At 44.9% G+C, this 16,813-nt stretch overlaps 1 protein-coding gene across 4 annotated transcripts in view; it reads left to right on the top strand.

The window, feature by feature from the left end:
* The window catches only part of FAM107A (family with sequence similarity 107 member A), an 82,641-nt gene that overhangs the window by 56,255 nt on the left and 9,573 nt on the right, over positions 1–16,813 (top strand). The window contains exon 1 of one of the 4 annotated variants that reach the window (XM_036870011.1): positions 6,370–6,502. The exons of the other annotated variants lie outside the window; for them this stretch is intronic. Coding sequence (XP_036725906.1) covers positions 6,370–6,502 — 133 coding nt within the window. Of the gene's footprint in view, positions 1–6,369; positions 6,503–16,813 lie in introns of those variants that run through there. 4 annotated transcript variants of the gene reach the window in all.

The following is a 16,813-nucleotide window of genomic DNA, read 5'->3' as shown; positions in this document are numbered from 1 at the left end:
CTAGATATGAAGTGGGTCTGTTGTAGACAGCATATACACAGGTTTTGTTTTTGTATCCATTCAGCCAGTCTACGTCTTTTGGTTGGAGCATTTAATCCATTTACATTTAAGGTAATTATTGACATATATGTTCTTATAGCCATTGTGTTAATTGTTCTGGATTTATTTTTGTAGGTCTCTTTTCTCCCCTTCCTCTTTTGTTCTCTTGTGATTTGATGACTATCTTTAGTGTTGTGCTTGGATTGCTTTTTCATTTTTGGGTGTGTATCTCTTGTAGATTTTTGATTTGTGCTTACCATGAGCTTTCGATATAGCAGTCTCTCTCTCTCTCTCTCTCTCTCTCTCTCTCTCTCTATATATATATATATATATATATATATATACACAGACACACAGACACACACACACACAAGATTGTTTTAAGTTGCTGGTCTCTTAATTTCAAATACATTTTCAATATCCTGCATTTGTACTCTCCTCTTCTCATGATTCCTGGTTTTGGTATATGTGTTTGTGGATGATTTCCTACCTTTAATGGATGTTTGCTATTAGCAGTGAGCTTTACCATTCGTAATTTTCTTATTTCTGTCTGTGGCCTTTTCTTTTCCACCTAGAGAAGTTCCTTTAGCATTTGTTGTAGAGCTGGTTTGGTGGTGCTGCATTCTCTTAGCTTTTGCTTGTCTGTGAAGCTTTTGATTTCTCCATCAAATCTGAATGAGAGCCTTGCTGGGTAGAGTATTCTTGGTTGTAGGTTCTTCCCTTTCATCGCTTTAAATATATCATGCGACTTGCTTCTGGCCTGCAGAGTTTCTGCTGAAAACTCAGCTGATAACCTTATGGGGATTCCCTTGTATGTTATTTGTTGCTTTTCCCTTGTTGCTCTTAATATTTTTTCTTTGTCTTTAATTTTTGTGAGTTTGATTAATCTGTGACTTGGTGTGTTCCTCCTTGGGTTTATTCTGTATGGGACTCTCTGTGCTTCCTGGACTTGAGTGAGTGTTTCCTTTCCCATGTTAGGGAAGTATTCTGCTATAATCTCTTCAAATATTTTCTCAGGCCCTTTCTCTCTCTCTTCTCCTTCTTGGACCCTTATAGGAGAATGTTGGTGTGTTTAATATTGTCCCAGAGGTCTCTAAGACTGTCCTCATTTCTGTTCATTCTTTTTTGTCTATTCTTTTCTGCTGCAGTGATTTCCACCACCCTGTCTTCCAGCTCACTTATTCATTCTTCTGCCTCACTTATTCTGCTATTGATTCCTTCAAGTGTATTTTTCATTTCAGTTATTGTATTGTTCATCTATTTGTTTGCTCTTTAAATCTTCTAGCTCTTTGTTAAACATTTCTTGTGTATTCTTGGTCTGTACCTCCAGTCTTTTCCCAAGATCTTGGATCATCTTTACTATTATTAACCTGAATTCTTTTTCAGGTAGATTGCCTATCTCCACTTCACTTAGTTGTTTTTCTAGGTTTTTATCTTATTCCTTCACCTGGAACACATTTCTCTGCTGTCTCATTTTGTCAAACTTTCTGTGTTTGTGGTCTCCTTTCCACGGGCTGCAGGATCGTAGGTCCTCTTGCTGCTGGTGTCTGGCCCCTGGTGTGTGAGGTTGGCGCAGGGGCTTCCTGCAGGCTTCCTGGTGGGAGGGACTGGTGCCTGCCCACTGGAGGGTGGAGCTGGGTCTTGTCCCTCTCGTGGGCAGGGCTGTGTCAAAGGGTATGTTTAGCGGTACCTGTGAACTCAGTACAACTTCAAGCAGCCTGTCTACTGATGGGTGGGGCTGTGTTACCCCCCTGCTGGTGGTTTGGCCTGAGGCGTCCCAACACTGGAGCCTGCAGGCTATTGGGTGAGGCCAGGTCTCAGTGCCAAAATGGCAACCTCTGGGAGAGCTCATGCCGATTAATATTCCCTTGGCCTCTGCCACCAGTGTCCTTGCCCCCACAGTGAGCCACAGCCAACCCCCGCCTTCCCAAGAGACATTCCAAGACCCACAGTTAGGTCTAGCCCAGGGGCCAATGAAGTCACTGCTTTGTGCTGAGTCCCAGTGCACATAAAATCTTGTGTGCACCCTCCGAGAGTGGAGTCTCTGTTTTCCCCAGTCCTGTGGAGCTCCTGCACTCAAGTCCTGTTGGCCTTCAAAGCCAAATGCTCTGGGGGCTCCTCCTCCCAATGCCAGACCCTCAGGCTGGGGAGCCTGACATGGGGCTCAGAACTCTCACTCCTGTGGGTGAACCTCTGCAATATAATTATTTTTCAGTTTGTGGGTCGCCCACCCGATGGGCATGAGATTTCATTGTATCACGAAAGTGCCCCTTCTACTGTCTTATTGTGGCTTCTTCTTTGTCCTTGGATGTAACATATCTGTTTTGGTAGGTTCCAGTCTTTTTTGTCAATGGTTGTTCAGCAGTTTTTAGTGATTTTGGTGTTTTCATGAGAGGAGGTGAGCTCAAGTTCTTCTACTCCACCATCTTGTCTGGAATCGAGGGGCTGCTTTTAGTTTGGATGCTTGCTGCCTCTTTCCTCAGTGTGTGCTGGCTGTTATCCCCTTGATATGGGGTGTGTAGGTGCAGCGGCCCCATGCACACTCCCGGTACAGTGGAGGCGGTGATTGGCACCTGTGCGCAGGTCTCCCAGCGGTGTCAGTGGCCCGCATGCCCCTGGGACAGCAGGGGCAGCAGCTGGCACCCACTCCCATGTCTCCCAGCAGTAGCAACGGCCCACACACTCCTGAGACAGCAGGGGCAGTGGTTGACGCCTGTTTGCCACCCATGCACACTCCCCAGACGGCAAGGGCAGTGACTGGTGCCTGCTTCTGGGTCTCCTAGCAGTGGTGGTGGCCCACGCACTCCGGGACAGCAGGGACAGCAACTGGCACCTGTTCACTGCCCGTGAGCGCTCCCTGGATGGTGGGGACAGTGACTAGCACCCGCTCCGGCTCTCCTAGCGGCTGTGGCAGCAGCCCATGCCCTCCCGGGACAGCAGGAGCAGTGACCAGAGCCCACTCGCAGGTCTCTTAGCAGCGGCCACGGCCATGCCCACCTCTGGAGCCCACCACACAGGTGGTGGCAGCTTGCACCCCCCTCCAGAGCTCAGGTAGGTGGTGTCCTGTTGCCTGAGAGAGTGTTCACAGGGAAAGAAGCTCCTATGGCAGTCCTGCCCCTGTTCTCACATGCCCCCCAACATGATGCCTTGCCTCTCTGGAAGGCCCAGGCTTCTTCTGAGTGCACCCTCAGTTTCCACACTCCAGCCTCTTCAGGCTGTCTCCATGCAGCCAACCCCAGTCCTCTCCCTGAGTCTGACCTCCAAAGCCCAAGCTTCAGCACCGAAACCCTGCCCACACTGGCAGACAAGTGTCTCAGGCTGTGGGGTGCAGGGCGGTGATACTGACATCTGTGCAGGTCACTCTCCATCTTGCCTTCCACAAACCGGTTGCTGTGCTCTCCTCCGAGGCTCCCCCTCCATCCAGGTTGATCTCCCCACTGGTGAGGGGACTTCCCAGGGTGCGAGACCTTTCCTCCTTCACAGCTCCCTCCCTGGGGCACAGGTCCCATCCTGATTCCTTTCTCTCTTTTTTTTTTCTTTCCCTTTTCTTTTGTCCTACCTGGTTACATAGAGGTTTTCTTGCCCTTTCGGAAGTCAGAGATCTTCTGCCAGCATTCAGTAGATGTTCTGTGTGAATCATTCCACTTGTAGATGTATTTTTGATGTATCTGTGGGAATACATGAGCTCCATGTCCTACTCCTCCGCCATCTTGATTCTGCTTTTCTTTCTTTTGCCTCGGGAGACTAATCTAAGAAAATATTGCTACAATTTATGTCAGAGAACATTTTGTCTATGTTTTTTTCTATGAGTTTTTTGGTGTTTTATGGTGTCATGTCTTGTGATTAAGTCTTTAAGCTTGAGTTTATTTTTGTGCATGGTGTGAGGGAGTGTTCTAACTTCATTGATTTACATGTGGCTGTCCAGCTACCCCAATGCCACTTCCTGAAGAGACTGTCATCTCCCCATTATATATTCTTGCCTCTTTTGTCAAAGATTAATTGTCCATAGGTGTGTGGGTTTATTTCTGGGCTCTCTATTCTGTTCCATTGATCCATATGTCTGTTTTTGTGCCAATACCATGCTGTTTTGATTACTGTAGCTTTGTAGTATTGGGAGAGTTATGCCTCCAGCTTTGTTCTTTTTCCTCAGGAGTGCTTTGGCAATTCTGGGTCTTTTGCCGTTCCATATAAATTTTAGGATTATTTGTTCTTGTTCTGTGAAAAATGTCATGGGTAATTTGATATGGATCACATCAAATCTGTAGACTGCTGGACTTCCCTGGTGGTCCAGTGGTTAAGACTCTGCACTTCCACTGCAGGGGGCATGGGGTCAATCCCTGGTCAGGGAACTAAGATCCCTCATGCCATGCAGTGCGGCTAAAAAACAGAAAAAAAAAATCTGTAGATCGCTTTGGGTAGTATGGCCATTTTAACAATATTAATTCTTCTAATCCAAGAGCATGGGATATATTTCCATTTCTTTGAATCATCTTGATTCCCTTTATCAATGTTTTATAGTTCTAAGCCTATAAGTCTTTCACCTCCTTGGTTAGGTTTGTTCCCAGGTTTTTTTTTATGAGATTTTAAATTAGATTTTTTTAATCTTTCCCTTTCTGATATTTCATTGTTAGTGGAAAGAAATTCAACAGGTTTCTGTATGTTAATCTTGTATCCTGTTACCGTGATGAATTCATTTATCAGTTCTAATAGTTTTTGTGTGGAGTCTTTAGGGTTTTCCATATAGAGTACCATGTCATCTTCATATAATGACAATTTTATCTCTTTCCTTCTGATTTGAATACCTTTTATTTCTTTTTCTCATCTGAGTGTCATGGCTGGAACTTCCAATACTGTGCTGAATAGAAGTGGTGAGAGTGGGCATCCTTCTCTTGTTCCAGAATTTAATGGGAAAGCTTTCAGCTTTTCACCGTTGAGTATTATATTGGCTGTGGGTTTGTCATAAATGGCTTTTATTATTGAGATATGTTCCCTCTATACCCACTTCGGCGAGAGTTTTTACCATGAATGGATGTTCAATTTTATCAAATGCTTTTTCTGCATCTATTGAAATGATCATATGGTTTTTGTCTTTTGTTGATATGGTGTACCACATTGATTGATTTGTGTACGTGGAACCATCCTTGTGACCCTGGAATGAATCCAGCTTGATAATGGTGTATGGTCCTTTTTATGTGTTGTTGAATTCAGTTTGCTAATGTATTTATAGAAGCAAAATTGCATTTTTAACGCCTGCATTCATGCTTGATGTATGTCCTGGGCCTAATCACTTCCCAGCCAACCAAGACTCTTCACGAGACAGTAAAGGTGGGAAGAGGGAGGGCCAAGTTTAACTGGTAGATGCCAACTTCCTTGCTAGAGGATTAAGAATGCCAACAAAAGCCAGAAAACACTTCCACATTTTCAGGTGAACACTGATTCCGAAATTAGGAGAATGCCTCTGTTATCTGTAAGCACCCATGTTGGCCTTCAGCATCTACACACGTTCTTTATTTTCAGACTCACACATTGACTCACTGAGTCAAGATCTATGGAACGCAGATTCTGCCGGGCACAGTGCTTCATGCTGGGGCCCTGCCCTGTGATCACATTGAGTCCGGCTCTCTCTGTAGGAAGAGTCCTACTTGCTGAGCATTGACTACATGCTCTCACTAATGTCATCTCATCTGTGTTTTCTCTCAACCACCCTGCTCTCCACATTTGACAAACACAGAAACCAAGGCTCAGGGGTGTTAACTGGCTGCCAAAGGGGCTGGTGCCCGAGCCGAGCAGGGACTTACACAAGGACCAGCCTGGCCCAGAGCCCGTCAGCTTCTACTGCCCCGCTCTCTCCTGTGCAACGTCCTGTTGGCTCCTCTCTGGTGTTCAGATGAAGTTCAGGGTAACGTGTAAATAACATGGATGGAGTTTCTGGCCCATAAGTGGATGACCTGGAACTGACCCAACATAGTTTCCCTTCCTTTTGCACTGAGAGCCATTTTCTCCTGAAGAGTTGAACACTGCAGCAGGAAGCTGGGCTCCCTCTGCATCAGGGAAATACCGGAATGCATTCTTGCTGACTCTCCCATTAGAAACAAGGGGAAATGCCTCTACATGAGCTAGGTCGCTCAGAACAAAGCTTGGCGTGTTCTTATTCCTCAACAGTCTGACAAAATCGGTATTTATTTGTGCCTCCCCGGCATGTGGCCTGGACACGGTGTTCCACATCGGGGAAGTGGCCAAGTACCAAGTGCAATACCCGTTACTATAGTAACAGTTCCTTTTTATTGATACCAGAATAAACAGGAATGTGGAGCTGCCTCACTTGGTGGCATGTTTCATCCCCAGGGCTTTAGGAACCGCCCTTGGAGGCGGCCCTCCTTGTTAGTCTGGGACTCCGGTGGAGTGAGGACCCAGCAACGCTGCGCCCGAGTTCCCTTCCCAATGGCACAGGCACAACTGAGAAGTAAGACGGTTTCTTTTCTTTTTCACCTGCTGCTGAGCTGGGTGCAGTGCAGGGAGGAGGTGTGGGGGACGGAGGGCAGCCTCGGAGCACCAGGTGGGCTGTCAGGGGAGCAGAGCTCTTTGAGCCCAGGTACCTGTGCTATGTCCTCTCTCTGTAAAATGACTTGGTGGTGCCCCCTGGCACCCTGGGTTTGGGAAAAGGATAGGAAATGAAGTGCAGGGAGTGCCCAGATTCAGCCCACCATTCTGGTTGATCTCTTTCTTCTAAATGCTCAGATGACTCTTAATTCATGCATGATGTGACCTCACCTAAGTCCATTTTCACACAGTATAGCAGTTGTAATTCTCTTAAGAACTGATAGATAAAATGCCAGAGTGTTGCGGGAGGCACAGCAGAGAGAACACTGGTCAGACAGCTTGGCTCAGACTCTAGAGCCTTCATTTGCTGGCTGTGTGATCTGGGAAAATTAGATGACCCCTTGGAGCCTCAGTTTCTTCATCTGTAAAAAGGGGTCTCAAGAGTGCCCATCTCCTCAGTCTATTGTAAGGATCTCATGAGGTATGGCTGCAATGCTGAGCACAGTACACGGCACATGGTGAGTACACGGTAACGTGTTACCTGCTTGCCTTTCTGGTGGATTTGGCTTTAGCACTTTGCAGTATGAGGCAAGGCTGGTATTGGGCCAAAAATCAGAGGTTATAGGATTGGGTGTGTCACTTTTTTGAACTGCTACCAAACCCAGTGGTTTCCCAGTTGTGAGCCAGCCCCAGTACCTGTGTCTCTGCTCAGCTTGGATCCTGAGTGGCTCTTAGGTCTGTTGGTGCTAAGTCCTGCCGGGATCTCCCCCTGGAGGCATTTGCCAAGTGGAGTGGCTGGCATCATGCCACTGGTGGGCCAGCACGAATATCTGATCTGCTGACACTGTTCCCTGGCTAGCTGCACAATATTCCCCACCAACCTCGCTAGCGACCTTCCATGTCCAGCCCGGGGCTCTGCTATGGAACTGACTTGAAACCCTGAATGCCCTCCCAGACCTTCTCACAAACTAGGAGGTCACAGTGGACCCAAGGCAACATGTTCAGGAAGTTTGTCTCGAGTCAGTTTCTCATGGTGTGGGGAGGTTGCATCCCAGTGAACAGGCAGCTCTGACAGGGGCTTGTAGGCATTGGCCACGGGCAGCTGGAGATGTGGAGGAGGTTCCCAGATACCCTGTTCTTTGGTTGCTGGCCGGTGAAATACGAATTGGTACTTTCCCCACTGGGAGGAAAAAAGCAAGAAGGGTTAGGAAATCCTGTGGCCACGCTTGTCACTTTTACTGAATGCCTCTTTTCCTTGGTCAGTAGTTATTTTAAAAGGATCTCTTCTCCTCTGCCCCTCCACCCCATGAAATGTTGAACCAAGAAGATCCCTGGTTGTGTTCTAAACGCAGCAGCTTGAACAGTAATAAGGAACAAGGGCAGGGGGAGGGAGGGCAGAGGAGTGAAGACTTTGACCAACACCCTCGGGAGGAAACACCATCAGCTGGTCCCCTCCTAACAAAAACCAGCAATGGGCAGACAGGCCTGTGGATTCTGGCTTAAACCCAAAGTAGCTAGGGCCCGGCTGGGGCTCCCCAGTGAGAGGGCGAGGAGTACTCCAGTTACCACCCTCCATTTTCTCATCTATGTAAAGGGCTCACACTGCCTCTTTATTGGGGTTTCTCAAGTGTCCAGAGAGAGAAAAGGGATGTAAACCTGCTTTGTTGACTGAAAGACGCATTGCACCTAGAAGACAGTGGAGTGGTAGGAAGAGCACTGAATCTGGGGTCTAAAGGTTCTGGCTTTGCCATTTATTTTGTGTATCTTTGGACAAGTATCTTGGCCTCTCTGAGCCTCAGTTTTCTCATTTAGAAAATGGGAATAATAAAATAGTACCACTGGCTGCCTCCTGGGGTGATTGTGAGATCCAGATGCAGGTGAGTGAGCCTTCATCAAATGTCAAGTGCTCAACACAGGTCCCTCAGGACAGGAGGAGTACGACTGCCAGGCACTGGGCTAACCACATCATGCACATTATACCATTTCACCCTCCAAACAGCCCCGTGGATAGATTCTACCATTATTCCCACTGTAAAGGGGCTCAGAGAGGTTAAGCTTCTTGCCCAACGTCACACAGCTAGGAAGGGGGGTACCATGATGATTCAAACACAGTCTGGCGCCTCCAAAACATCTGCCTAAACCACTTTGCTTTACTGCCTCATGTGTCATTTGTTATAACTGATGCCATCAAAGACAAAACCAGAACCACCAGGGCAGGGGAAAGGCAGATGAAGGGGACATTAAGCCTTAGCTTAGGGTCCCATAGGCATCCTCAGGATGAACTGGGACCTGGTCTCCATCAGCACCACTTCCCTTCCATCTCTCCTTATTGCTCTCCTGTGGCCAGCGGGGCGCCAGTGTTTGGTTTCAAAGTTGCCACCCTAGCATTAGCCACATAGTTCATCAGCCCCAGTGGCCCGATGAACTCACCCTGGGAGAAATTAGTGATCCTAGCTGAGCCTTGTCTGGCACTGGGCTGACATGTGTGGAGCCTCAGGGGAGGAGCTGTAGGACCTCCAGGGTCATCAGCAGAGCCAGGGAAGAACCAAGCAGGAAGCTCCCAATCTCTCCTCTGAGCTATTATTACCCAGCCTCCTCCAAAGACGAGGTCAGTCCCACAGTCTGCAAGTTAAGTGAGAATTATTTGCCCATCTCGTAGTCAAGCAAGACACTCAATTTACCTGTCACCTACTGGCTGCCTCTACCCCATGCCCATCACTTTAGCTTGTCCAATCTTCATAGCACCTTGATTTTACAGAAGAGAAGGGTCCAGGAAGTTAAATACCCATCCAAGGTCACAAAGCTGCTAAGCACTGTGACCTTAATCAGCCCTGCCACGAGAGCCAGGCCAACCAGGCAGCTGCAATCACTCAGGCCAAAGCAAAAAAGCCTGATTTTTTTTTTTTTTTAACTCTATGCTTTACAAAGTTGGTTTACTACTGGAATCACTTGGGGAGCTTTTAATTTTATTTTTATGTTATATTGGAGTATACTTGATTTACAATGTTGTGTTAGTTTCAGGTGTACAGCGAAGTGATTCAGTTATACATATGCATATATCCATTCTGCTTCGAATTCTTTTCGCATTTAGGTTATTACAGAATATTGAGCAGAGTTCACTGCGCTATACAGTAGGTCCTTATTATCTTTTTTTTAAAAAATTATTTATTTATTTTATTTTTGGCTGTGTTGGGTCTTCGTTTCTGTGCAAGGGCTTTCTCTAGTTGTGGCAAGCGGGGGCCACTCTTCATCACGGTGCGCGGGCTTCTCACTATCGCGGCCTCTCTCGTTGTGGAGCACAGGCTCCAGACGCGCAGGCTCAGTAGTTGTGGCTCACGGGCCCAGTTGCTCCGCAGCATGTGGGATCCTCCCAGACCAGGGCTCGAACCCGTGTCCCCTGCATTGGCAGGTGGATTCTCAACCACTGCGCCACCAGAGAAGCCCCTAGTTATCTATTTTGAATGTAGTAGTGTGTATGTGTCAGTCCCAAACTCCCAATTTATCCCTCCCCTGCCCTTTCCCCCTCAGGTAACCATAAGTTTGTTTTCTAAATCTGTGAATCTGTTTCTGTTTTGTAAACAAGTTCATTTGTATCATTATTTTTTTAAGATTCCACATATCATATGATATTTGTCTTTCTCTGTCTGACTTACTTTGCTTAGGATGATAATCTCCAGGTCCATCCATGTTGCTGCAAATGGCATTATTTCATTCTTTTTATGGCTGAGTAATATTTCATTGTATATATATAACACATCTTCTTTGTCCATTCCTCTGTTAATGGACATTTAGGTTGCTTCCATGTCTTGGCTACTGTGAATAGTGCTGCTATGAACACTGGGGTGCATGTATCTTTCTGGATTATGGTTTCCACCAGATATATGCCCAGGAGTGGGATTGCTGGATCATATGGTATTTCTATTTTTAGTTTTTTGCAGAACCTCCATACTGTTTTCCATAGTGGCTGCACCAATTTACATTCCCACCCACAGTGCAGGAGGGTTCCCTTTTCTCCACACCCTCTCCAGCATTTATTGTTTGTAGACTTTTTGATGATGGCCATTCTGACCAGTGTGAGGGGACAACTCATTGTAGTTTTGATTTGCATTTCTCAAATAATTAGTGATGTTGAGTATCTTTTCATGTGCCTCTTGGCAATCTGTATGTTTTCTTTGGAGAAATGTCTATTTATGTCTTCTGCCCATTTTTTGATTGGCTTGTTTGTTTTTTGGATATTGAGCTGCATGGGCTGTTTGTAAATTCTGGAGATTAATCCCTTGTCAGCTGCATCGTTTGCAAATGTTTTCTCCCATTCTGTGGGTTGTCTTTTCATTTTGTTTATGGTTTGCTTTGTTGTGCAAAAGCTTTTAACTTTAATTAGGTCCCATTTGTTTATTTTTGTTTTTATTGTCATTACTCTAAAAGACAGATTGAAAAAGATATTGCTATGATTTATGTCAAAGAGTGTTCTGCCTATGTTTTCCGGTAAGAGTTACAGTATCTGGTCTTACCTTTAGGTCTTTAATGCATTTTGAGTTTATTTTTGTGTATGGTATTAGGGAGTATTCTAATTTCATTCTTTTACATGTAGCTGTCCAGTTTTCCCAGCACTATTTATTAATGTCTTTTCGCCATTGTAAATTCTTGCCTCCTTTGTTGTAGATTAGTTGACCGTATGTGTGTGGGTTTATTTCTGGGCTTTCTATCATGTTCCATTGATCTATATTTCTGTTTCTGTGCCAGTACCATGCTGTTTTAATTATTGTAGTATAGTCTTGTAGTATAGTCTGATCAGGGAGTCTGATTCCTCCAGCTCGACTTTTCTTTCTCAGGATTTCTTAGGCTGTTTGGGGTCTTTTGTGTTTCGATATAAATTTTAGAATTTTTTGTTCCAGTTTTGTAAAAAATGCTATTGGTAATTTGATAGGGATTGCACTGAATCTGTAGATTGCCGTGGGTGGGAATGTTAATTTCTCTTTCTGATCTTTCGTTGTTAGCGTACAGATGCAAGAGATTTCTGTGCATTAATTTTGTATCCTGAAACTACTGAATTCATTGATGACCTCTAGTAGTTTTCTGGTAGCATCTTTAGGACTTTCTATGTAGAGTCTCATGTCATCTTGCAAACAGTAACAGTTTTACTTCTTCTTTTCCAATGTGGATTCCTTTTATTTCTTTTTCTTCTCTGGTTGCCACAGCTAGGACTTCCAAAACTATGTTAACTAAAAGTGGCGAGAGTGGACATCCTTGTCTTGCTCCTGATCTTAGAGGAAATGCTTTCAGTTTTTCACCATTGAGAATGATGCTTGCTGTGGGTTTGTTGTATATGGCCTTTATTATGTTGAGGGAGGTTCCCTCTATGCCCACTTTCTAGAGAGTTTTTTATCATAAATGGGTGTTGAATTTTGTCAAAAGCTTTTTCTGCATCTATTGAGATGATCATATGGTTTTTATTCTTCAGTTTGTTAATGTTGGTGTATCACACTGATTAATTTGCAGATACTGAAGAACCGTTGCATCCCTGGGATAAATCCCACTTGATCATGGTGTATGATCCTTTTAATGTGTTGTTGGATTCAGTTTGCTAGTATTTTGTTGAGGATTTTTATGTCTATGTTCAGCAGTGATATTGGCCTGTAATTTTCTTTTTTTGTGATATCTTTGGTTTTGGCATCAGGGTGATGGTGGCCTTGTAGAATGAGCTTGGGAGTGTTCCTTCCTCTGCAGTTTTTTGGAAGAGTTTCAGAAGGATAGGTGTTAGCTCTTCTCTAAATGTTTGATAGAATTTGCCTGTGAAGCCATCTGGTCCTAGACTTTTGTTTGTTGGAAGATTTTTAATCACAGTTTCAATTTCAGTACTTGTGATTGGTCTGTTCATATTTTCTGTTTCTTCCTGGTTCAGTCTTGGAAGGTTGTACCTTTCTAAGAATTTGTCTATTTCTTCCAGGTTGTCCATTTTATTGGCATAGAGTTGCTTGTAGTAGTCCCTTATGATCCTTTGTATTTCTGTGGTGTCAGTTGTAACTTCTCCTTATTGAGTTCTAATTTTATTGATTTGAACCTTCTCCCTTTTTTTCTTGATGAGTCTGGCTAAAGGTTTATAAATTTTGTTAATCTTCTCAAAGAACTAGCTTTTAGTTTCATTGATGTGTTTTCTATTGTTTTCTTCATCTCTATTTCATTCATTTCTGCTCTGATCTTTATGATTTCTTTCCTTCTACTAACTTTGGGTTTTGTTTGCTGTTCTTTCTCTAATTGCTTTAGGTGTAAGGTTAGGTTGTTTGTTTGAGATGTTTCTTGTTTCTTGAGGTTGGCTTGTATAGTTATAAACTTCCCTCTTAGAACTGCTTTTGCTGCATCCCATAGGTTTTGGATCGTTGTGTTTTCACTGTCATTTGTCTCTAGGTATTTTTTTTATTTCCGCTTTAATTTCTTCAGTGTATCAATTGATTATTTAGTAACATATTGTTTAGCCTCCATGTGTTTATGTTTTTTACAGTTTTTCCCCTGTAATTGATTTCTAATACAATAGATTTCTAATTTATTAGCATGATTTCTAATTTCATAGCATGCAGTTGGAAAACATGCTGACATAATTTCATTTTCTTAAAATACCAAGGATTGATTTGTGATCCAAGATGTGATCTATCCTGGAGAATGTTCCGTGTGCACTTGAGAAGAAAGCGTATTCTGCTGCTTTCAGATGGAAAGCCCTATGTATGTCAATTAAGTCTGTCTGACCTAATGTGTCATTTAAGGCCTGTGTGTCCTTATTAATTTTCTGTCTGGATGATACATCCATTCGTTTAAGTGGGGTGTTAAAGCCCCCTGCTATTATTGTATTACTGTTGATGTCCCCATTTATGGCTGTTAGCATTTGCCTTATATATTGAGGCGCTCCTAAATTGGGTGCATATATATTTACAATTGTTATATCTTCTTCTTGTATTGATCCCTTGATCATTTTGTAGTGTCCTTCTTTGTCTCTTGTAATAGTCTTTATTTTAAAGTCCATTTTGTCTGATATGAGAATTGCTACTCCAGCTTTCTTTTGATTTCCATTTGCATGGAATATCTTTTTCCATCCCCTCACTTTCAGTCTGTATGTGTCCCTAGATCTGAAGTGGGTCTCTTGTAGACAGCATATATATGGGTCTTGTTTTTGTATCCATTCAGCCAGTCTGTGTCTTTTGGTTGGAGCATTTAATCCATTTACATTTAAGGTAATTATCGATATGTATGTTCCTATTACCATTTTCTTAATTGTTTTGGGTTTGTTTTTGTAGGTTTTTCTTCCCTTCTTCTTTTGTTCTCTTGTGGTTTGATGACCATCTTTAGTGTTGTATTTGGGTTGCTTTTTCTTTTTTGTGTGTGTATCTATTATAGGTTTTTGGTTTGCCTTTCCCATGAGGTTTGGCTAAAGCAGTCTATATATACACACACACACACACACACACACACACACACACACACACACACAAGGTTGTTTTAAGTTGCTGGTCTCTTAATTTCAAATGTAATTCCCATTTCCTGCATTTGTACTCTCTTCTCACAGTTACTGGTTTTGATATCATACTTGTATATAGATGATTTCCTGCTTTTACTGTATTTTTGCCTTTACCATTGAGCTTTCCCATTTGTGATTTTCTTTTTTCAGTTGTGGCCTCTCTCCCCCACCCCCAGAGAATTTCCTTTAGCATTTGTTGTAATGCTGGTTTGGTGGTGCTGAATTCTCTTAACTTGTCTGTAAAGCTTTTGATTTCTCCGTCAAATCTGAATGAGAGCCTTGCTGGGTAGAGTTTTCTTGGTTGTGGGCTCTTCCCTTTCATCACTTCAAATACATCCTGCCACTTCCTTCTGGCCTGCAGAGTTTATCAGTATCAACTGATAACGTTATGGGAATTCCTTTGTGTGGCATTTGTTGCTTTTCCCTTGTTGCTTTTAATATTTTTTCTTTGTATTTAATTTTTGTTAGTTTGATTAATATGTGTCTTGGCATGTTCCTCCTTGGGTTTATCCTGTGTGGAACTCTGTGCACTTCCTAGACTTGGGTGACTATTTCCTTTCCCATGTTAGGGAAGTTTTTGACTATAATCTCTTCAAATATTTCTTCAGGCTCTTTCTCTTTTTCTTCTTCTTCTGGGACCCCTATAATTTGAATGTTGTTGCATTTAATGTTGTCCCAGAGGCCTTGAGACTTTCCTCATTTCTTTTCATTCTTTTTTCTTTATTCTGTTCTGTGGCACTGATTTCCTCCATTCTGCCTTCCAGCTCACTTATCTGGTCTTCTGCCTCAGTTATTCTGCTATTGATTCCTTCTAGTGTATTTTTCATTTCACTTATTGTGTTGTTCATCACTGATTGTTTGTTCTTTAGTTCTTCTAGGTCTTTTTTAAACATTTCTTGTATCTTCTTGATCTGTGCCTCCATTCTTTTTCCAAGATCTTGGAACATCTTTACTGTCATTACTCTGAATTCTTTTTCAGGTAGATTGCCTATCTCCTCTTCATTTAGTTCTTATAGGTTTTTATCTTGCACCTTCACCTGCAACATATTTCTTTATCATCTCATTTTGTCTAACTTACTGCGTTTGTGGTCTCCTTTTCGCAGGCTGCAGGATCATAGTTCCTCTTGCTTCTGGTGTCTGCCCCCTGGTGAGGTTGGTCCTGAGGCTTGTGCCATTATCCCCTTGATAGGGGGTTTGACTGGTGTTCTGGTGACCAGAGCCTGCCCTGGCTATTGCGTGGGGCCTCCCCTTTGCTCTGTGGTTGTCACTGCCCTGTCAGGGGCAGAGTCCGCTCCCTAGTTGTTGGAGTAGAGGCCCCTAAATCTGTTTCTTAGCTGTGTCTCTGATCTGCGGTGTGAGGTGAGTGGGATTGGAGAACTCCCACTGGGAGAGAAGCCATTGCGTAGTCCTCCTCTGGAGCTGTTCACCTGTGAACACGCTCTGTTGTGTCCCCTTTTGCCTGTGTACAGGCTCACAAAGTACACTGTTGCTGGCACTGCTCTCCGTCCCACCTTAACTGCGGGTATGCCAGCAACTGGCCTTGTTGACTCTCACATGTTGTTTTCACCAGGCCACCGGTGCAGGTCCACTGAGGTCAGGTCCCAGGACTGCAGTAGTCGTGCACCTGGACCTGTGGTGGGAGCTGTGGAGGCAGCTCAGACTCTGGCCTGGCCCAGCCCCCACGTGTATGTGCCCACAGAGCCCACGGCTGCTAAAGCCAGACCCGTCCCAGCTGCAGGAGCACTTGCTGTCCTTTCTGATGTTTCGCAGGTGCTGAATTTAGGAAGCCGTCAGTGGATGTGTATCTGCATGGTTCACACAGCCGCAAGGAGAGACTTCAGCTCTTCTTCCTTAGTCACAGGGCCCCTGGCCCCTTAGTCACACAGCACTTGGCTGTGGTTTCAGCCCCACCTCTGCGTGTGTCCCCCCCCACCAGAGTCTGCTCCAGAGCGTGCCAGAGCACACGAGCCCATCAGGCAGGAAGGAGCCGAGGCAGCGCTCAGGGAGAGCAGGCCACCCAGGGCAGGAGCTCCTCAGTCCTATCCCCTCAGGCTGTCTTCTCACGGCCAACAGCAGTCCCCTCCCCAGGTCTGCTCTCCAAACCCCACGTTCCATCCCCCAGCCCCCGTGCACACCGGTGGACACCCGTCTCAGGCTGGGGCATGCAGGGCTGTGGCACGGACCATCTGTGTAGGTCTCTCTCTGTCCTGACAGCCACAGACTCGTTGCTGGGCTCTCCTCCAAGCCCCCGAGGCTCCCCTTCTGTCCCAGCTGATCTCCCCGCTGGTGAGGGGCCTTCCCCAGATGCATCAACCTCTCCTCACCTTCAGCTCCCCACCAGGGGCACAGGTCCCGTCCCGCTTCCTCTCCTCTTCCTTTTCCCTTCTTACGTTTGTCCTACCCGGTTATGTGGGGGTCTTTCTTATCCTTTCAGGTGTCTGGGGGGTCCTCTGCTAGTGTTCAGCAGGTGCTCTGTGAGACTTGTTCCATTTGTAGATGTATTCTTGATGTGTCTGTGGGGAGAGATGAACTCCATGTCCTCCGCCTCCTCTGCCATCTTGCAAAGTCCTCTCCCATGATGCGATGCAACATCTGACAGCTCCCACTCTCTGGGTCTCGGTCACCACCCAGGATGCTGGTACAGTCACCCAGCATTCTTTTGTTGACGGTTGTTCAGCAGTTAGTTGTGATTTTGGTGTTTCCATGAGAGGAGGTGAGCTCATGTCC

This window comes from Balaenoptera musculus, chromosome 11, assembly GCF_009873245.2.
Source record: "Balaenoptera musculus isolate JJ_BM4_2016_0621 chromosome 11, mBalMus1.pri.v3, whole genome shotgun sequence".
Lineage (NCBI taxonomy): Eukaryota > Metazoa > Chordata > Mammalia > Artiodactyla > Balaenopteridae > Balaenoptera > Balaenoptera musculus.
This window is presented reverse-complemented; position numbering and strand designations above follow the sequence as displayed.